At 37.0% G+C, this 23,911-nt stretch overlaps 1 protein-coding gene across 1 annotated transcript in view; it reads right to left on the bottom strand.

Annotated features, from left to right (window-relative positions):
- Positions 1-23,911, bottom strand: part of LOC127942461 (adhesion G-protein coupled receptor D2) — a 78,276-nt gene that overhangs the window by 10,751 nt on the left and 43,614 nt on the right. Inside the window, exons 20-22 of the mRNA XM_052538160.1 lie at positions 21,433-21,486; positions 17,585-17,741; positions 6,997-7,079 (exon numbers count right to left, since the gene is read on the bottom strand). Of these exons, the coding sequence (XP_052394120.1) occupies positions 6,997-7,079; positions 17,585-17,741; positions 21,433-21,486 (294 nt within the window). The remainder of the gene's footprint in view (positions 1-6,996; positions 7,080-17,584; positions 17,742-21,432; positions 21,487-23,911) is intronic.

Genomic DNA, 23,911 nt, shown 5'->3' with positions numbered 1-23,911 from the left:
GCTTTAGCTTAGTAACATGCTAATGCCAAACTATATTGTAATTAAATGCGTGTGACAGATGAGCACTATTCTGTTCAGCAACTTTTGAAGTTATACGACATTGAACATGAGTTGAAGAGAGCTGACTTTGCTAAGCAAATTGCTCGATTTTTGAAAAGAAATATTTCTTTAAATATGTGCGTACTGTAAATTTAGTTTGTTATCTTAGCAACATGCTAAGGTCAAATTCTATTGGAATCAGATATGAGTCACAGACGAGTTTTATTTGTTGCCATGCACGGTTGCTGCCAATGGAGAATGTTTAATTTTGGTCATTTTTGAAGGCACGTTTTTTCAAGCATGCCAACTTTGAAGAGAACAAACTATGGTAGTCAAATCGCTAGGCTATGGAGCAGAAATATATATATATATAATATAATTATAGATTAGATATATATAATTATAGATTGTATAGATAGATCTAAAAGTTTAGCTACACAATAATACAAGACTCTATTAGAAAACAAAAGAAAGTTACAGAATATTTGTTTGTATGCACATTATGTCAAATGTTTAAGTTAAAGGGATTTTTCACCTAAAAATGAAAATTATTCCATGATTTACTCACCCTCAAGCCATTCTAGGTGTATATGACTAAAGTTATAAAGTAAAGTTAATAAAGCATAGAAACCCTAAAATTCATTCAAAACATCAAAAGCAACAATTTACTGCATATTGTGCCATTAAATATTCCTTTTTTTAAACCTCTTTTTGCTTATTAAAAAATATATTGAAGTGAGTGCAAATAAGTAATATTTTTTGAAATGAGAGACATTTTTATGAATTTCTTTTGGCCAGCGCTGGACACACATGGGGAGATCAGAAACCAAACGCCGTCTTTGATATACACGTCAGACTTAAATTTGGCGTTCATGAATAATGAATGAATGTGGTGGGGGAGCATCTTCAATAAGCCACGAGAGAGCAGTGGTAGCGCTCATCTAGTGTCTGGCACGCGCCTCTAATGACTTCACCCAGAGACCACCACGAGCCCACCACTAACAACAGTAGCACTCAATGGGAGCGCCGGCTGTTTAATTAAGCATTAGTCTGCCTCTATTGAGCCAGACGGCTGTAGGACTTCTGAGAGGGATGTTAAATGTTTTAGGTCTAAATGAGAGCGTAGTCCCGTTACCTCAAACTGCTGCATTTCAGTGTAAACAGGAAAATACTCTCAACATGAACGGAAGCATTTTTTCCCCATTCTCTTTGTCCCAGCTGTGTGTTGGCAAGAACTTCACACAGCGCTAACAGATCCATTCCGCAAACAGACAGAACTGATCATTGAGGAACATCTGAGCTGTTGACACAGTGCTTGCCAAGATTCAAGTGAAACTGCATTGTCCTTTTTGTCACAAATTTGTTGCAAATGCTGAATTTTTATTTTTAAGCATTTGCTGTGACCTCGAGTGAACTCCATTTGGTACGAGTGACTAGCAGTGACGGGATTAAAATACCTTTGCATCCTGAATTCAAGGAAAAAAGATGAAACATTCTGAGAAAAGTCAAGATGAAATTGATCATTAATGTAAATATATAAAAAAAATAATAATAATCCATTGCATTAAATTGCAATCAATTAAATTGTGACAAAAATGATAAAATGTGGATATTGTTTTATGGTTTACGGTTTTATTTTTTTTATAGTAACCTGATATCAAACAGAAAATTGGCATCATTACAGCCAGGGATTCAGATTAATATCTCAATGAAGGACACAATGAAAACAAGGCAGGTGAGCAGCTTTCTGGTCAGTCCTTCCAGCATTTGAATGCAAAACCTTTAGATTATAAGGTTGCATGTTCTGAGGGTTTGATTCAAGAGTCAGCATATATCATACATGCAGAGCAATGTGTATATCTGCCTCAGATCTTAAAGGTTTACCTGGTAAAAAGTTCATAGCATGTGCTTCTGCTCTCAAGCTCTGTCTGGATAGAAGGTGGGTTGGTTGAACTAGGGTCAATACAGGGCCTGTAGGAAGTGACTTCATCAGTGAAAAGATGTCAACTTGTTTTCCTTTTTCTTTTCCTGTTGTGTTCTGATAGGAACTTCCTCTCCAAAGGGGGTGGAAGTAGGTGTCACTCTCCAATCCACCCACATCACGAGGGGAAATGTCCATCACACGCCCGACCACACATTCAGCACCAGGGTAAAGAGGTGGAGATGAGCAGACTTTAGATCCCAAAAGTGATGATTAATTAACATCATGTCACCATACCGATGACACCAGGATGGCCATTTCCATTTTTCAATTTATCTCGTCCATTCATAAAAACACATGCCTTTTTAGTGAAACAAATTAAAAATGGATTATCATTATTGGGAGAACTGTCCCTTTAAGTACAGACAGCAGATGTGGCTGTAAAGGCAAAACAGTTTCCACAACAATCATTTTCTGTATGGTAGCCTCTCTCAATGGGCTTTTATGATCTAAAGCTGCCGATTTTTGCGGTCTGGCTTCTTTCTTCCTGTAGAGTTAGTCACAGGAGCTCAGGTGGCCGCTCCAGAGTGACATAACAGCTCTGCGCCGCTCTTCCTCTCTTCGCTGATAGATTGGTAGGAGCAAGTGTCCTGCTGGCGATGCCCCCAAGCCACAGGAAACCTCGTCGGTTGCGGTGTCTAACGAGGATGTGAGCTGTGGTGATGGCATATTAACGCCCAGGCCCCGATGGACGGCCAGAATAAAAAGACAACATGGCGACGATTCAATACGAATTGTTTCAGGTGAAACAATGGTCTTTACGGCTGGCCGTTCAAAGAGTGTGGGAGAGGTGAGTCCATCTGCACTCTGAGGTTTGAAATGTGTCTCATTGTTTTTCAGCTGAACGCCTCTTTATTTTGGTGTATTGTCAGTGGGATTGAAGGTCCAACAAGTTCAAAGTTTTTTTTCCTGTGCTAAAACTTGTGAAAAGGTGAATATGTGTTATTCAAAAAATATATATCTCTTTTGTAAAATATTATTTTTTTATAAAATTATTTATGTAATAAAATTTTTTATTTTCAGTGTTTTCATTTGAATTTCATTTCACAATTTAATCATTTTGTTAGGTGCGTTTGTCATTTTTATTGTATATTTTATTATAAAGTTATAAATGAATGTATGTTTTACAAACATTTAGCACATAAATAAATATACACATACTGTATATAAATACATGTAAATGTATATTAAAAACTAAAATAACAGATGCATAAACAAGAAATATGAATATACATCCATCTATATATAAATTGGATCAATATGTATATTTAACAATTACAAAATACTTTAAATGTAAATATAATTAATGCAAACACTAACAAAACAAAAGAAATAAACATGAAAAAATATAGCTCAAGGAAAATAGAGTTAATAACTTAACTTAATTAAAAAATTAAGAAAATTTGTAAAAAAAAAAAAAAAAAAAAAAAAAAAAAAAAAAAAAAAGAGCAAAATACCCAAAAAGCAGAGCTGCTCCATGTTCACTACTATCACTCATCAGCAACAGCAGTAATCGGATCTTTAGAGGAAAGAAATCAATTGCAATTAAAATTATTTCTATGGATTAAGAGCAAAGCTGTTTAGTAAATCAGTCATATATCAGGCTATGACCACAATGCTGATCATTTGACCTGTTTTTCAAATCTCAAAAGATTTCCAGGACATTTAAGACTGAATGTTCTAGAACACACTGTTAATTGAAATAAATGTCTGAATGATAGACAAAGTCACACAATCTGTCACAGCATGGAAATGATCAGTAAATAAGAATAAAGTCTGTAAAAGAGCATCTAGTCACTTAATCTTTTTCTGCCCACAAAAGTGGCATCCCTATCACAAAGACTTAAAATGAGTACCTTGAAGCAAAAAACTTTCAAAACTTCAGTATCACTTCAGATATTATAACAATCTGATGACATTATAAACTATAGTTGCCTAATAAACCCATTCCCTCAGCCTATCCTGTCCAGTCTCCGTTATGCAATGAATAAAATTGGGAAAACGTCCAAATGTAAGGTTTCAAAATCTAAGGTATGGCATCTGATTTAAATGCCACAAGGAAAAATTTGCCAGATAAGTTAAAATATATGTGAGGAAAAAATAATAAATGAGGACAAAAATGTAATTGAAAAATATATTACAGGCTAGCAGTTATTCAGGTGTTTACTGACAAACATTTTTGTCATTCTGCAGTCTCCGTGCCTTTTGGGTTTCATTTCTTTTCCCTTTTGGCACAAAAAATGTTTCATTAACTTTGACTGAAGTGTGATTGACCTCTCGTGTGGCCGAGAAATAAGTCCTGACAGCGTTGTGCAGGTGTGAAGTCAAACAGGAATCAGTGCAGCACCTCTGCTGGTGTGTCAAGAGTCTGCAAGTTCAGGAGATCCCTGTGGGGCTGAACAAGTGTGTGTGTGTGTGTGTGTGTGTGTGTGGGAGACACAACTAGCGCGAGGTCCTGTGGCTGACAGCAGCTCTCCTGCCAGGATGTGTAACCTCACCCGGCCAAAACAGGAAGCCCTGCCACTCACTTAGTGATTGACACACTGGCGGAAGTTCATAAAGGTTCTAGAAGGGCTGTAGTCCACGTTCAGGGGTTGCTGAAGGGGCCACCTGGTACAGTGCACTGAGGACGAGAGAGCTCTCGTTACATTTAAGAGCATACTTGCCTGTCCGCCAGTCCTCCTCTGGGTCAAATAATGCTGTGACAAATACTTTCAAAAAGTAATAAATACTCTCATGAAAATAAAAGCAGCTATAAGTAATAAAAAAAAGTAAATAAAGAAATAAAGAAATGATAGATCAAATAAATTAAAACATTAATCTAATATTTAATATTAATAAAAAATAAAATAAAATAATTTCTCTAATTTCTGAGCAACCCAGCCCAACATTAGCACATAATACCCTTAAAAAAAATATATATAGAAATATAGAAATTATATAGTGTATATATACATAAGAAAATAAAAATATGCAATCACACACACACACACACACACACACATGCACAAACACACATGCACAACAACAAAAACATCCCAATAATGCAACTTTAGGTGGGCAGTTTGGCAAAGCTAATTGGAAAAACTTATAATAATAATAAAAAGAAGAAGAAGAAGAAGAAGAAAGGCCTTAGAGAGCTTTTCGAGAGTCCGATGGAATCAACATGTGGAGATCTCAGCACTGGAGAGGATCTGATCGGGGAACAGACTGCCGTTTCACAGCTGAGAGTGATCATGACTCTTGCATCATGGGATGTGTCACACTATGACACAATGCTAGTTCACACCAAACTGCCAATTATCAATAAGCTGCGCCCTGCTTTCCTCACTTCTCCAGCAGGAACCGGTGTGCACGCCAGGGCCTGTGACCTTGAGCGTGAAGGGGTGCCTCGTGCACTGTGTACACCTCAAACTGATTCATACCATGGGGAATCTGGACATTTCTATGTAAAGCCTCAAGTGTGAATTACATTATGTGTACTCTTGTGTTAGATTTCTGTTTACAGTGAGCAAAAAAGTAAAAAGCAACGATCAGAACACATTTCCCTTCAGATCAGACAGAGACCACCCAAACGAGCACAAAATCTGTAAACCTTAAGTATGACATAATGAGAGGGAAGTCGTTTTATGAAATGCAATCAGAAGTTGAAAGTGTGATGATAATGCTATCAGTCTGACACAACAGACAGGGACATCATTTTTTGGCGGCCACCAGAGGGCTGCTGTCTTTGATGATCACTCTGCTTCCTCTCTATGAACCATGTTTATAAGTGAACATGATTCTCAATTACTTCATCATTATCAATTATTTATTTTTATTACCATTCCAGTGATTTTAAGACACTTCACATCAATAATTGAATACAATGTTGAAAAGTAATTAAAATGCTACTTTTGAACTAGAAAATACAGCTTGTTTTATATACTGTGATGTGATGTTATAGTTCATATAAGCTGTTAACCAAAAAAAAAAAAAAAAAACCTGTCAACCTGAAATAGATGTAGTTTTGGACTGTAAGTTAGTAACTGTAGTAGAGTTAGGGAATTTTATTCAAATCAGCTACTCTATTGATTCATTTGTTCATTGATTCATTGACTCTTTCTGTTGCAAGTTGCAGCACTTTGATATGTACATCATGAGCAAGTCATTGAATCATTTAATAAACATATATATATATATATATATATATATATATATATATATATATATATATATATATATATATATATATATATATTTGTTTTTTTTTGTTTTTTTAATAGGAACATCTTAAAAAGAAAGAAACTGCAGAACAATTCATTCACTTAAAAGATTTGTTCATAATTAGGTTATGAGTGAGTCACTGAATCATTAACAATGCAGCTTTAGGGGGAAGTTTGGCAAAGCTTTCTCTCTCTCTCTCTCTCTCTCTCTCTCTCTATATATATATATATATATATATATATATTGTTATATAGTTATGAGCTAGACACTGGATCAGAGACACTAAACCAATTTGTTGAATGTTTTTTTGTTTTAAAATTGGCACATTTTTTTTTAAATGTGAGGAACTTCATAACAATTCCTTCACTTATACGTTTTTTTTTTGTTACTTAGTTATGAGTGAGTCACTGAATCAGTCAGTAAACCAATCTGTCATTGATATTTTTGGTATTAAAATTGGCAGGATTCATTCATTCACAAGTTTTTTTTTTGTTACTTAGTAATGAACTATTAGTTATTTAGGGAGAAATTGTAGAAAGATTACTTCATTTAAAATATTTGTTCAAAAACCGAAACCCCACTATAGTGCTACAAACTACTTTTTTACAATATATTAACCATTGGTACTCGTACACATTTCTGAGCTCGGGTAAAGGGTTTGGCATCATTTTTGTGTCATTGTAGAAGAAGCAAATTGATTTTCTTTTCAGATGTCAAATAACCTTGGATGCTTATTGATAGATGGGTGCAGAAGTAGAGTGAGGCCTTACCTGTCCAGAGAGGTGGATACCAGTGTCAGGACATCGCAGGTCTTCATTTAGGTTGTCGTGGACACAGGGGAGGGACAGATGCCCTGTGAAGTCACATGACAAAGTCACAATTAATCAGTAAATAAAGGCGGCGGCAAAAACAAAGATTTGTGGTTAAAATTTGCAACCTGATACAAGTAAACACCATATTGCAAAATGCTCATCAAACTGGATGCAACTCTTTTATTCAACTGTCAAGACAAAAAAAGCAATCGATCGCGCACGCTAATATTTGACTGCACATCAATATAGTACAAGCTATAATTCTAAAACCTTTATCAAAAACACTCAGAAAAAAGACACACAGCATTACTATGGCATAAATTCCTCAAATTTATGGACAACGTGTTTAGATGCTATGATAGTACAGCAGGGATGAGCACAATCTTTGCCTCCCATCCCAGAGGGCTCAGTCCTCAATTGGTGGGGTCTCTGTGTGCCCATAAATCTGGGGGCACTTCGTAATACGCGATGAGTCTAAGCGAGACATCAGGCCTGTGAGCAGCGTGTCCTGAATACATACCGGGCTTTGTACGTCAATGCTACTGTTCCATTCAAGAGTCACTTACCATTGAAGTGACAAGTCAGATATACTACAGAATGGTATCCCTCACAATGAAAAATCATTGACTTCCACATACAAAGAACAGTTCATTTATGTAAGTGGAGCAGATGTGTCAGATCTCAACTTCACTTTACAGTCCAAGACGTAATAATCTCTTTGTATGTGCGAACTTACGATTGTGCTACTATGTGATGAGGAAAAAATGCAAGACATTGACAGGAAGTTTTAAAAAGAAGTTCTCAAAGAGTAAGTTGAAGAGAAAATATCAAATAGATTGCAAGTAACCATAGAAATAAATAAATGGTAATATATATATAAATATTGTTCATTGCCAGTTACATCCTCATATATATATTAGTGGTGGGCCATTATCGGCGTTAACGTGCTGCGTTAACGCGAGACTCTTATCAGGCGATAAAAAAAATATCGCCGTTAATCTATTCTCAAAGTTGGGTTGGGAGCAAGCTATGATGACTTTCACATTGATATTTTATATAACCGACTGGTTGAGGCCAGCCTAAAGGACAGCGACACTGAACCGAGCTCTCTTCTGCGAAGTTCTCCTCAAAGTCCCTCCAGCACCGGAACGAACAAATACAAACCGCAGTTTGAAACAAACAACAAGATGTGAAAGAGCCCGATTCAGTACTCGCGGTGTTCTGGTGTTCAGGGCCCACGCAGAGAAAGGCGTCTCGAGACGCTAAAAATAAGCGTTTTCAAGTGTTTTGATCAAAACACTTGAACATCGAATATGCTTATTTTTGCTCTAGTGCCGACAAATACATATGAAATATGTCAAAATATCCACCTTGGAAATTATGCTCGAAAAAACTGTCAGTTATTTCTTAAGTGAAAGTAAACAGTTGAGGGAAAAAATGGGATGTGTATTATATTGGATGCGTTCATCGTCTCTTAAAGTGACCGCGCCTAATTTAGCTACTGGATGCTGTAATGTTACTACTTTGTAGTTTTAACAGTCAAACCAAAAAATATTCAGACACCAGATATATATATATATATATATAGGGATGTTTCTGATTTTGCCAAGTAAACCCAATCTCCTCAACACACACGACTGTCATGGTCGGCGAGCGTCCTGCGACAGGATTAATCTTCTGCAAAGGAGGGTGGGCCGGGGCAGCCAGAACTCATTTGGTGTGTTGCTATGAAATGGCTGCCCATCAGAAATCTCTTCATATATCTCTGTCTCATCTACATGGGTGGAAATGGAGGGATGAAGGGCTGAAAGGCGAGAGGGAGGGTGTAAGGGGCATCTGGAGGAGAGAGGTCAGCGCATTCAAGAAGTCCATCATTCTGACGTGTCAAAGCATCTCTTAACTGAGTTTGTGGAAGTGTCAGTGTGTGTTCAGCGACACAAGCTTCAGTTCTTCAGTCTGTTCTGAGATATGAAGAAACTTTCTGAGGAGACAAATCAGATGTGAGATAATACGACTTTCATTAAGCTCAAAAAAGCAAAAAAAAAAACTTGATACAACATAGGCTGTAAAAATTCAACAAAAAAGAGGCTCTGATGAAGGCAATGGTAAAAATAGTGATCGTTACCAAAAATGTTTCTAAAACACTCGACCATCTTCCATTGTTCTGTTACTTTCTTGACACATGGTTTATTGTCAGTCTTACATCAGCAACTCCAAGGTTTCAACACTGGCCCGGATCTCAAAGTATTCTTGATAAAACAATACCAGCTGAGGTAAACACAAACAGCTAAAGGTAAACAGAGTGTAAAACCCAGAGGTGAATTTAGTTCTGGACCATCTGTTCAATACATTCTGATCAGGCAGGCATAATGGCAGATATCCGAGTGCAGAAACTGAGAATTAAATACCTGCATGAGCTCAAGGGACAATGAAAAGCTGTTTTGTTTTATCTCATCTGCCATTATTGTAATAGTAGAGTATTCTGGGAGATCACAATGTGACAAGGTGGCTTCGGCAGCAGTGCTTTCAAATGTTTTACTACCGGACGATTAAGACGTTTTTTTTTTTTTTTTATAAAAAGTAAAAAAAAGATATTGGATGCTGATTTGAAAGTATACAAATATATATTAATTAGTTTGTCCGCAAGTTGACAACACTGGCCCAGCCCATTGTTTCACAGTTGAAAAAAGAAACGGAACAACTAAGAAAACACTGGAAACACAACAAGAACAGATGGCGCTTGTGTGAGGAAGCTGAAATATGAAAGAAATATGCACAGCTCTAGTTTAAAAGAGCACAAAGACATTTAAATTATCGAAGCTTCTTTTGAACTACATTTCAGTATCATCTTTGGTCCGCACCACACCCAGTAACAGTTGTCCCACCTAAATGTTACGCTATCATCCTTTTTTAATATCAAGAATGTAACAGAAGTCTTATAGTACAAGGAACTATTGGGAAATATGTAATTACCCCTTAACTGTCACTCACATTTTTGAACATAGACTTTATAGTGCATGATTAAAACTTAAATTTGTATAATTCATGAATGAAAACATTTTGTTACATGATTTTGATGTACCATTTACATGGTAATGCAATGTCTGATTTAAAAATGTTTTTTAAAGGATGAATTTTACGATTTTAAGTTTTCAGTTGATATATTATTTTTAAAGATTTCTAAAATGTGATAGAGAAAAAGACAACGAAGAAGTCTTTTTTTAAACAAAGATCAAAACTCCTGTTATAATAAAGATTTTTGAGGGGGCACTCTTGTCATAAATGAATCTATTACTTTTCCACATCATGTTTTTTACAAAAAACATTGGCAAAATATATATTTGGGAGTCTTAGCCGTTTCCAAAGATATACAGTTTGTCAAGATTACATTAGATTTAATTGTTATATAGTTAAGTAAATGTGGGCGTCCTGTATAAGGGACGGGGTGACAGTTAAAGGGTTAAAAAAAAATCGTATCCCTTTCTCAAGCTGATTTCAGATTTTACAAATGTCAATAGATGTAGCCCAAAATGAGCTGACATGAGGTATTCAGTCTTTCCAGAAGACCTGGTAAACCTTCAGAGCTGTCAGGAAGTTTTTACTCTCTGGAAAAAAAGTGTTGTTTTGGCCTGCTCTCTCTTTCTCCAGCTTTGAGAGAAGCCAGGCACTGCAGGATAATCACAGTTTAATAGGAGCAAATATTGAAAGCAGGACCTGACCAACCAGATCCCCTTTCCTAGCTCTCCTCTCCCAGTGCGCCTGCGAAAAACGCTAGCACATGGGTGCAGAAGAAATTGATCATTTCATGATATATCAATTAACGTGAAGAATTGGAGGAAACCTTCGTATTGACGTTCGTTCGGTGTTTGCGTTGGAATAGTTCAGTTGAACGGCGTTGGAAATGCCACTCTGTCGAAATTCTAACAACCTTGTTAAAGCAGAACCATTCACGTGTACTGATCTAGAGTTTCAGCTCCAAAAAGGAATAGAAACGGTCCAAGAAGCCGTCCAGATAAACTCAGTCACGTCTTTTTTTGTAGCATACATGCTTGTGTTTTTTTTGTACTTGTTCTTTAGATGAACTTGTAGGGAGCGTGTTCCCTCACAGGCATCCTGTTTACCATGCAGAGCCATTGCATGCTGGGAGAGAGACATGTACACAGACTGGGGCCTCTTTCTAATGATTTCCCACACCTGCACATCTGCTGCCGTTTTAATTAATACTCTAAGGAGGTTTGTCGCGGGTAATCAAAAACATTGTCACTTAAGGAATCCTTCATCATAGAACAAAAATCAATACTTGAGTAGAATAAGGGGAACTTGTGAAGTAGCCCACGTCTCAATAAACAATCCCCAAAAAAGTAAAGGTGGGATAAAAGTGTAGAAGACTTTTTTCCAGATGTTCGGTACTGCAGAGTTTTTTCGTGAAGCAGCAACACGTAGTGAAGGGCTGGGCATAATTTTTATGCAGGCCTTGGTTCCTAGGTTTCATACGGGTGGGGTGGGGGGGTTATGGTGAAGGCAAAAGTCGCATCAGCTCTCTTCAGCTCTGGAGCATCACTGCATCCTCTCTCCTCGCTGATTTATAGCCCGCCGCTGACCTCTGAGGTCGTAACATGGTGATGGGTGACTGGCTCTCAACGGTAAGCTACTGGCACTTGACAAAGTGCCGGGAGCAGAATGAATTTACTCCTCTTTTCCTCAATCATCAACAGGCGCACGCCGGCTTGCTGCCCTGACCCCCTCTCATCCTGACTGCTATAACACGATCTCCCATCTCATAGAGGAGCGAGGGAGAGGGAGGCTGAAAAATTTACTGTCATTTCTACTTTCCAATGAGCTTCGGTGAGCACTTCTTTCACCTTCAGGTTGCTTCGCGTGCTTGGGATAAGGAGGGAAGACGTGGGACTTTGATGCACCTGTCTAACTTCGGGTCGTTCACCAGGGGTACTTCAATCTGCTATTACTTCCATCAACTTGATAATGGCATCTGAAAGCAAGTTCAATTTAATAAGCAAATAAATCTCTTTACAGGTGGATGGTTCATGTACCGCATTCGTCAATGCATGGATGTGCCAGTTAGCCACAAACAAATACTTACCAAAGCAATCATTAACGACATAAGCAAAAATCCATTCAGTTACTTGCCTTTTATTGTCGCTACAGTTTGGTGGGGGATTGTAAATTAAGAAGATATAAAAAGCATAATTTCCTAAAGTAGGATTTTAAATTATCCTGCAGTGCAAATGTTGGCCCATTATGGCAGACGAGACACAGTAGGTTATAATTGAAAATAAAACAGCCATTTAAAAGCCATTCAATAAGCCACTGGGAAATTGATCAGGCTATAAAATCTGTCACTACCGGGGCGAGAGGCTGGCGCTCTTGTAGAGCGTCCACTTCAGTCCTGACACAGCACTATCCCTCCAGACTTCATGGTCTACATACCGGCATACAAACAAGAGATGCCGCGAAAGTACACTTCCCGATGGAGATGCTTTCCTTGTGTCCTCGGGCATGCATTTAAATTGAGCAACAAACATAATGTTGTAGTACGTAGTGGAAGCCTCTGACTAGCTCTGGAAAAACTGGGAAAAATGATTTCCCTCAGTGGTAAGGAGTGGTAAAAAAAAATGATAAAAGATTGCAAGAGCAGGCACAAGTGCGCAGAAAAAAAAAACACATTCCGCTCCTGCTTCTTTAACTTTCAATTCTCCCAAGCATCTCTGCTTCACAGCCCCTAGCTATTGCCTTTCTCAATCTATCCCTGGGGAGGCAGGAGTTATGGGCCCTGTCGATTGAGGAGAAAGGGATGTTATTCCCCTGTCACCCTCACCCGGTCCGCCAGCAGCCCTGCCCTGATCTATGGCCACCGTGGCGGGGTAGAAGTGTCTTGATGCACCATTGGTTTCCAGTGCTGTCTCCCCCCACCCTGATGCTCAAACTCATACTACTTTTACAACCCCCTTACCGACCCTTTAAAACCCCCCCCCCCCCCCCCATGATTCTTGTTGGGGAGCTCTCTGAAGGGCAGGGATATGACACAAAGGGTTTGAGGGAGTCACCCCTAAAGGAATATGGTCTAGTTGGCATCTCAAGTGGGATTAAGTGACACCTGGCAGCTGTTTACATGAGTTGGCAGATTGGAGATCTAATGGAGATCACTATCTTTAAGGACTTGACGTAAAATATTGATGGTGTATGACAGTACCATGAAACTTGTTTGAATACAAATTCATTATAAGCTCTGCTAGCTCCATTCCAAAACCTAATGAGCTGCCTCACATTCAGCTGTCTACATATTCAGTTAATTTCAAAGACACCATGCTAACCAAAATAGAAACTGGCATTATAAGCAAACAAATTTTAAACAAGACTTTGTTTATTTGTGCACAGCATACTCAACACGAATAACAATCACAGTTCAAATAAGAATATGTCGTTAGCATGCTGCTAAACGAATGACTATATTCATTGATAGAGACACTTATAAGTAGTAATAATAACATAAAATAGTGGGTAAAATGATAATATAATTGGTGTATTTTCAATATGAAATATAATTTATATTGAAATGATAAAGTATAATTTATAATAAAATATGAATTATATAAAATTGTTATACAGCACAGTTTGATGGATACTTATACGCAGTAGTGAATGAGATTTTTCATAGTTCCGTAATTTTCACAAAAATGTGACAATGCAAACAATCCTAATGGTCCAATTTTTATTACCGTATTTTTCGGACTATAAGTCGCATCTGAGTATAAGTCGCATCAGTCCAAAAATACGTGATGTTGAAGAAAAAACATATATAAGTCGCACTAGACTAAAAGTCGCATTTATTTAGAACCAAAAACCGAGAGAAAACATTACCGTCTACAGCCGTGAGAGGGCGCTCTATGTTTTCAGTGTATACTAAAGGAGCATTGAGCAGCATCTCTGGCAGCATAAAGCGCCCTATCGCGGCTGTAGACGTTAATTTTTTCTCATGGTTCATTTCTCTTGGTTCATGTCAAATTAATTTTGATAAATAAGTCGCACCTGACTATAAGTCGCAGGACCAGCCAAACTATGAAAAAAGTGAGACTTATTGTCCGGAAAATACGGTAATACAAAATCTGTTATACATTTGTACTTCTTATTTTGCATTAGTTTCCTTTTTGAAAAAAGTGTTGGGAAGGTTACTTCGATAATGTAACAGGATAAAGATTACATGTTACCCGATTTGAAACGTAATAAGAAGTTTAATGTAAAAGTAATGTAACTGATTACAATTAGATTACTTTAGCTTACTTTTCTACGTTTCTAATAAATGTTTTCAACAGTTAATAATTGTCAAACCTTTAAACCAGGAAGGGTTAACCTTACAGTGGTACTCAACACTGATTGCTGTCAGTCTTTCAATTGGAGCAACTGGGTATAGGAACAGCCTGAATGAACGAGTAGAACAAATCTGAATTTAAAATCATAAATCAGTAGACAGACACACGTCTCCTTAGAAGTCCAGGAGCATTTTGCTTGCGATATGAATGAGGGGGAATTGATGTCAGATCTCCATACACATGAGAAGACCTACAGGGCATGCGTCCATCTGACATGTGTCGAGTATTAAGAAAAGGGTGGAGAGATGGAGGAAGGCCTCGGCCCACAAGAGCTCTGAGATGAGACGGAGAACTTACCCTCCATTAGCCTGCGGGCAGAAGGATGACACTCAGCCAAACGAGATGCGCATAAGTGACTTTTTATATGAACTATAAAGGAAAGTATGAGAAAAGCTGAAAAAACTGATGCAGGTGGTTATGTGACAGTGACCCCGCTGGGGATGATTTGACTGAATAAATAGACAGATTAATAAATAAATATCTTTTTAAAAATGGGAGACCGAGGAGGGCCGCCATCCATCAAAGATCCTATTATCACGAAACCTGGAGCCATATGTATAAGGCAGCCGGGATCCTAAGCAGATCCAAATTCAACTTTTCCTTACAATTTGTTATCGTTGACATCCTTCACCCAACACACACACACAGATACACAAAGACACTCACACACCGGGCTGAATTAGCAATAGATTTGTTTTCTCATGTCTGCTCGATAGATATGACGGATTTAAAGTAAACCATATCAGTTGCAAACAATCATAAGTAGCTTTATCTGCGGAGGTAAAGAGTTAAAAATGAGGGAAATGAGAAAGGAATGATTTTTTTTTATTTCCACAGAGAAAGGAATGTAAACAGCTATCTAACCACTACCAGATTTCTGTAATCTGTTTATGTGGGTATTTATACTAACAATATCTAGTTGTGTATTCAGCTTGTTCAATCAAATGACACGGTCATCGTTTGGGACAACAAACAACAAACATCTTATATAAAATGTCAGACTACTCCGTTTTCAAAGTCAGGTGTTGTCAATCTTTGTGAGTATGTGTTACTGTTTGAATTATGCATTGCGTTGCATGTTGGTATGCAAGAAAAATTATTGTTTCAATAGAGGTTAAAATGCAATAATTTGTTGTGACATCCAACGTAAACGAATCGTTACAAATAGTAGACCACCAATTTGTTGGCAACACTGAAAATGTAAAAAATGTGACGACAAATTACTGGCACAACATAAGAACAGCACACTTTAAGAAAAGATTGTATTCCTAATGCTTAATTTCAGTTAAAAAAAAAATCATCTGATTAATCAATTATTAATCTGATTCATTCAAAAGTTACAGTGAAACACTTGCCCTATTTGTCCACTAGTTGCCCTCAAATTTTGTCACTCCATATCTCACAACTTCCTTCAGCATGTCTTACAGAATGTCTTAGAAGTAAAGAAGGGCGCGGGAAAATAACTTTCTGCTTTTGTCAACCTTTTCAAGTTGACCCTTGAGAAGTGCAACCTTTTGATTGACTTGAATCTCCTTTGAGGTCACCTATTCAAAAGGTGGAAAAGATGAGAGAAATGAAGAAAGCAAGCATACAAAATAGCACTGTTCCCCTTGACCTTCAGCTTTATTGGTGAATGTACTAACGCTGTATAAAGCAACAATAAGTGAGACGGAGTAGCGAAAGAGGAAAACGACTTCAGAGTTCAAATGTAGTCAAAACTCCACATTTTTCGGTAAGCACTTGTCCTTTCCCATTTCCCTTATGTTTACATTTTTTTCTTGTTGTAATTGATCGATTCAAACCAATGCCTCAAAGGATTTAAAAGACATGAACTGATTAAAAGTGAACGTAAATGCTTTTTCTCACACTCATTACTTAACCTTGAATGGAAGAAACACAATCGGTTATATACAATCAGGACATTTAGCAGCATTTAATTGTGAGTTCAGCCCTATTTGTTAGGACACAAGGCCTTTCACAGTTGGGCTCATATGCGTATCTTCTTAGCACTTAGTTCCGTGGCTGGCTGACTGGTTTAAAAAATTGCTCTGCATTAAAAACAAATATTTAATCATGGCCCACATCGCAAGCGATTACGACGAGTGCAGGCGAGTCTCGTCAAGATGATTAGTTGCATTGCTCATATGCACGGGACGGCCCCTTCTGCATATGCATATGTCTGCGTGTGACGCCCACTAAAACTGCCATTTCATTCCTCTCACAGCAAATTCCCCTTGAGTAATGGGCTGGATAACACAGCTGCCAGTCAATATGAATTATTTCGGCTTTCTGATTGGCCAAATCATGTTTCATCCAGATTTTGTTCGAGGAAACCTAAGCCTAGGAAAAAAGGGCACATTATAGAGTGTCAAAATTAAGTTAAAATAATAAAAAATAACAATTAAATGTATAACAGAGTAAATATGGTGTATTAACATAAATAGGAAGCATCAAATATGGAGCATCAAAATGTATACATTAATTTAATTTTATTCATTTAATTAAATAAGGAATATCAATATAGTTAGAGTATAAATTCATTAACATATTCATTTAATTCTAAATACTTATATATTAATTTAATTAATATTTACTTAAAAAAAATACGTTCTTAAATTAATTCATTTTAAATACTTTTATTTTAATTATTCAATTAAATACACAGAGCCAATATACATATATTATTGGAATTAGAATAAATTAGAATAAAGTATTCAAAGCAGATGTGCAATAACAATACGATTTTATATATTTTTCACAAAATGACTTTTTACTTTATTCGCTCCCTTCCCTCTTTGCAAAATCTCTCACTTGCGTGAATCCCCTTTGAGATTACTACAATTCAGTCTCGAAATGCTGAGGTCAAAAAAAGCGATCGGATCCCGTCATTTTTCTGGATCTGGAGAATGTTACAATCCAAGAACAGGCCTGTCATCCTAGAGTTCACCCTCTTTGCCAATCACTACTTTTGCTCTCGCCATAATTTAGGACAGATTTTTAAAGCTCTGCTTTATATAAACACACTGGCATTTGAAAATACACACACACATATATGCACAAACCCAAATATACATGTACGTCATCTAAGCTGGCCAATCAACTCCTACAAAGATGCTTCGTTTTTTGGGGGTTGATCAATAAATAAACCAAAGACTCACTTGTTTTGTCGAAACTGTGGGTGATGCTATCACTGTGGGTCAGTGAACTGCTGGAGTGGCTGGAAGTGACTGTTTGACCGTCCAAACCACCTGGTCCTGGAGAGCTGCCCGGCCGAGAACTGCCCACTGAACTGGAGGGCCTGGAACTGGCACAGTTCTGACAAAAAGACAAATGCATTTTACTGTCTATACAGTGCACGGTACAGTCTGAAATCACTAGCGAAAAAAGCTGTTTTGAAAGTTCCTATTTAATATATTTTTGTCTATTACAATAAATAATATTAGCATTAAAATGAGTTGAAATGTTAAAGTTATTTTTATTTTTATTTTTGCTGTCCGCTTGCCTGTCTAATATATTTATATATTGTATTTATATATTGTTCATTAAATAGCACTCAGTATAGAGACTGTATAAAACATATGTAGGGAAAATCAACAAAACAAATGTTAAATATCCAAAAATCATAGTTGAGAGCTAAGTAGTCATGCATTACACGATACATGACCAGAAAGTACACAGACATGTATGGAAGTACTACAAAATAAATATCCACAGTCTCGCAGGAATGCAAACTAGATCCGACATAAAAACCCACAACCTTACCCTCACATCACAGAATGACATATAATGGGGTTTGACACACATTCTGAAGACGTTTATTTCTTCTGAGAAAGAAATAAATGCATGACCTAGCACTATGTCAACATTTAAAATCATAAGGGTGCACATTTTACAACAGGAAATGCACATATATGTAGTATACATCTCTCTCTTTTCAGCCCTATATCTTGTCAAAACTTGAATTAGGATCAAAAAACTAATCTGCTTCCAATTTATATCTATATTTCAGGGCTGTCAGGGATCCAGACCCTGCTTGTATCGCAGCACATTCGTTTTTCATTTGGCCGGTGCAACTGACAGCTTTATTTTTCTCAAGCAATCTGCCACAGTATGTACTAGTGTGAGGTCACATGGGTCAGGCGACAGTTGGTATGAAGCGCCCTGGCAGCACTGGTCTGGCTCATGAATAAAACAAGCAACGGGAAGTACAGAAACTATAGACGGAAGGAGAGAGATGGCTAATGTGCGGCTACATGTGTTCAACAAATGGGGCTTTAATATCATGTTGTATTTTCATTATCTGCCATTTACAGAAACTACATTCATGCAGACTGGAGTAGTCAAAAGATCCTTGAGAATAGTGTTAATGTCGTTAACAAAGACTATGGTGAAAAATGTTCGTTGACAAGACGAGGACGAGACTAAGACGAGACGAAGTGGAGATAATGATATGGTCAATAAACGATAACTATGACTATATCAACGAGACTGAAATGAATTAAAAAAAAAAAAAATACCAAATCCTTTTTATTTTCATCAAAAAAAGGAGATTGCTCTATACGCCTCTACTAGGTGAGCTTTCATGAGTGCAGTTGCCAGATATCAAGAGTTCTAATCCCCGAACCAGAACTAATTATTACATTGATACATTTTCTGATTGTGTTTCGCTTATTTTAAGCAATCTGTAACTATGCGCACACGCTCGCTCCTCTTTGCCGGCACGAATGATCTGAAAACACAGACAATCAAGCTGGAGTTTAGTGATCTAAATAAAAGCATCACTCAGCCAGTCTGTGTTGTCATGAGATCTCAACTATATTGTTTGCGATTGTGATCATTGTGATATTTATCAATTTAACCATTATATAGAATGACGAAAATGTGACTAAGATTTAATTGACTAAAACCTAAACTAAAATGCTCATTCATTTCATTGACTTAAATTTGTCTAAACAAAAACAGGACAAGTTTGTCTAAATATAATAACTAAAATGTACATCTGAGAAACACTAAGAATAAATTAAAAATGGCTGCCAAAATTAATACTGTACGTTTAATTAATAATAATCTCATTGCTAAAATTTTGAGCCTTTAGGCGACTAAAACTTGACTGAAACTAAATAGGAAAAGGTTGACTAAATATGATAAATGATAAAAACTAAAAAGGACACTTTAAGACAGGTCTAACACTAAAATTGCGAATACTAAAAGTACAAAATTAACAATACGTGAGAAATCTATATAATTACTAAATTACTAGGAGAACTATATAGATCATATTTACATCCCTGATTTAAAGCACAAATGTAATATCTTTACCATTAGCATAAAAAAGAGAAAAAAAGACAAGATTAAATTTGTTGTGACAGACTACATAAGCAAAAAGACATACAGAACAAGAGATTCATTAAGATAGAGAGACAAACAGAATGACAAACTGACAGAACAACAGACATAACGAGACAAGCAGACAGACAGAGACAGACAGACAGAATGACAAACTGATGGAAACAACAGACAAGCAGACAGACAGAATGAAAAAGTCATAACAACAGACATAATGAGACAAGCAGACAGATAGACAGAATGACAAACAAACAGAACAACAGACAAGCACAAAAACAGAATAGCAGACATAACAAGAGGCAGACAGACATAGACTGACAGAATGACAGACAAGCAAACTGACAGACAGAATGACAAACAAACAGAACAGAAAAAAGCAAAGACAGAATGACAAACTGACAGAAAAACAGACATAATGAGACAAGCAGACAGAGACAGACAGACAACAGACAAGCAAATATAACAAGAGACGAGCAGACAGACAGACAGGATGACAAACTGACAGAACAATAGAAAAGCAGACAGAACAACAAACAAGCAGAAAGACAGAACAACAGAGGCAGGCGGTTGCCTGGTCACAGAGTTGCTAGGTGGTTGTTAGGATGTTCTGAGAGGTTGCTAGGCCAGTGATAAGGTGCTTTTGGCGGTTGCTTTCTAAGTGGCTGCTATGGTGGGTAGACAGTTACAAAAATAAACATCAGTTTACTCTATGATGAGTTGGAAAATCTTAAGGGTTTCCTCAGGTAAAACCCCATCCATCTTCAGCACATCCTGTATGTTAGCTTACTATTTCGGAAGTCAGAACATTCCCTGACCAGTGCTCTAATCTAATAAAGAAGAGTACATTTTCCTATCCCATTCTGGACCTCATCCAGCACCAAAGCTATTCGGCGAGATACAGTATATCACCTCTAGATTTATGGTGCAAAACAGCATTAGCTAAAAAAAACCTCTGCAACACGCGGCCAGCGAATCTCATCGTGTGGACTTTGAAAATTGGAAAATTGCCCAGAGAGCGCTAAAGGGTCCCACTGCTAATACGACCCGGCACGATTTATCAGCTGCTACCTGGCACTCGTGTTTGGGGCCACAGTCGTTTTTTACAAGTCCCAGTCTTAACGGTGTCGTGCCTGTCAGGGGGGTCAAAGGAAAGAGGAGGGGGGGCCATATTCTAAAATCAATCCGCCTTTAGAAATTGTCTCATTCTGTTCTCAATGACCTGGTGGTGCAGTAAGGGCCAAGCGGGACAAACTGCCGTAGGCCATAAACTGTGACAAGCCCGGAGGAGAGTTAATGTGGCCATTCATAGAGGAACTGCTCGTAGTGTCGCTGGAGGTGAGGTGTTTCACTGAAGGGGGGGTGTCTATTAACTACTTTTAAACAGCTTTGGTGAAGCTAAGTGATCTCTCTCAACAACAGCCTCGCGTATAAATACTGGCCTGACAGTTTAATGTGAAGAGATGCGCTTCCACGGGATTAGAAACATGTAACCCAGGGCTGCTGGTTGACATTGGCTGGATTGAGGTGGCCTGAGTGGGTGTGTGAAATAGGTCTGGGGGCGAAACATGCACAAAACGCACTCTGCGTTATGAAATTTGCACTATATAAAGAGTAGAGCCCTCCGGTACTGGAGAAAACATGCAAACATGCAAGAACTTACGGAGAAATTTAAGGCTTTTCTTCTTTCTTTGATTCTGTTGACTGTGTTTCGAACCTGTGGATAAACAAGGAGGAGTGGATGGTTAAAATGGCATGACTCAGTACTAAACACTTAATACAAAACACTTTGCGCTCGCATGAGTCTTGGCCCCGGGAAGGAGAAATTCAATCCGGACTGGGAATAAAGAAAGCAAATAGCCAGCATTGCATAAAAGTCAATGAGTGCGCCAAGCAAAATGTTCCAGTTTGTCACACATAATGGGTCCTGAAAGTGACAGGTAGAGTCGGCAAAGTAAGGAGAGCGTCTTCACCTCTCATCCGTCACACCACACAGGGGGCCACGGGAATGAAGCGATAGAGGAAACGAACAAATTACATTGAGACTGTGTGAGAAAAACCGGGATGTTGGACGATGCACGATATACACAGTAGTATAAACTCATGCTGCTTTACTTTAGGGGCATGAGTCGATAACTTGTAGCTGGGCTTTACAGTGCAAGCATTTCACTCGCATTTGAGACTTAAAAATAGATGTGCGCAAACTGGAAAACTTTCATTCATTTGAACTTTTATCTTTTGCACTCTAATCTCGAAACACTTGTTTACTTTAATAAAAAAATACACAAAAATGTATTATTTGGAGTATTTCTTTAGTAATAGATCTTTAATAAAGTTATTCAACCTGTTAGGAGGACAACACTTTTTTTTACTTAGTCGATTATATATTGCGATAATTTGTACATTCAATTAAAATATTATAAAAAAAATTAAAAAGTATCACAGGTTCCAAAAAAATATTAAGCAGCACAACAGTTTCTGGTACTGATAATTAATCAGCATATTATAATGATTTCTGAAGGATCATGTGACACTGAAGACTGGAGTAATGATGCTGAAAATACAGCATTGCATCACAGGAATAAATTATATTTTAAAATATACTGAAATAGAAAACCATTATTTGAAATGGTAATAATATTTTACAATGTTACAATTTATTATGTATTTTTTGTCAAATAAATGCAACCACTGCAAAAATGCAAGATATGCTAAATGTATGAATAAAGTTATATTCATATTATTCATACACGCTGCATTTTTTACCAAAACATTCATTTTTAAATTATAAATTAACATACATAGTTCAAATATTGCATGTTCATATTTACATTTATTTTAATATAATTATTATATAAAATGTTACATCTAAAACCATAAAATTAAAAAAAAAAAAAAAATAGATACATTACACTATATTACAATTTTTTTTTTGTAAACTATGAATAATTGTGTGTGTGTGTGTGTTTATATCTATATTTTCTGTATGCCAGTTAATCCTCACATCGTACTGTTCAATCCAGCTGTTTCCTGGCCTGCTAGATATTATTTTCCAGCCTGGCTTTCAGCGACCACAAAAACCTGCGTGCATTTCCCAGCACGAGCGCGGCGCAAGATCCAGCCCTTCGCTGGTGAATATGCATTAGCTCTCATGACTTCATTAGGCTCTGCTGTTGTCATAAATTATTGCTGGCATGCAGATATACACACACTAGCATGTTTTAAACAGACACTGTGAAAACAGAGTTAATGAAGAGAATAGAAAAGCTCTGACAGCTCGGAGTCAACGGTAATAAGTCAGATTTGCAAACAGACACTCTTTTCTCCCTCTTCCACACTTTCTTTTTAGCAAATCGAGAGTGCTGTACATCTAATGAATGGAACTGGGAAATCAAATCAATTTATTCCAAGTAACATCATAGAAAGCAACTCAAAAAAATAGGATTTCCACCATCTAAAGGAACTGGTTTGAAGTTGTTGCTCTTAAAAGCAGCTTAGCTGTTTTCCTCAAGGTTTTAAAGTGATGTAGCCCTAATGTTCAATATAAAAATACATTAGATATTATTTCCATATGAAAGCAATGCAAATGGACACATTTGCAAAAGGATAAAAAGCAGAGGTCATAAAAACAGGGATGACCGTTATTAAGTAAAAAAAAAAAAAGTTAAAATTATATTTGGATATTTTTTTACTGATCAAAGCAATCAGCTTTAATTCGTTCTTGGGTTGTAATGATCTATTGTATATAAAAGAGAAATGAAAAAAAGGGAAATTATGATCAGGCAAATTGCAATGATCTGTTTGTCTATGATTTATAAGCAGGAGATCACAATATGGGCATTATTAATATTTCATTATTACAAGTATTCTTATGTTCAACAAATAACTATGCATAATTTAGCATCAGATGAAGCTAACAAACAGATTTATACGGTATCTAAACTGTTTGAGTGCAAATGATATTCATATGTCACTAATGGCTGGTGCACATTGGCAATGAATGGCATGTTGTGTGAATCTCTCGGGACGTGCTGCTGATCTCGCTCTCAAATGGCTGGTTTTATATACATTATAATCAAATGTACAGATGAGTGAAACAGATTTTATTGTCCCAGGAGAGGCGAATGTTTCTTTAAATGAGA

Source organism: Carassius gibelio, chromosome A22 (assembly GCF_023724105.1).
Source record: "Carassius gibelio isolate Cgi1373 ecotype wild population from Czech Republic chromosome A22, carGib1.2-hapl.c, whole genome shotgun sequence".
Lineage (NCBI taxonomy): Eukaryota > Metazoa > Chordata > Actinopteri > Cypriniformes > Cyprinidae > Carassius > Carassius gibelio.
The sequence above is the reverse complement of the archived record's forward strand: the minus strand, read 5'-3'. Positions and strand labels throughout refer to the sequence as shown.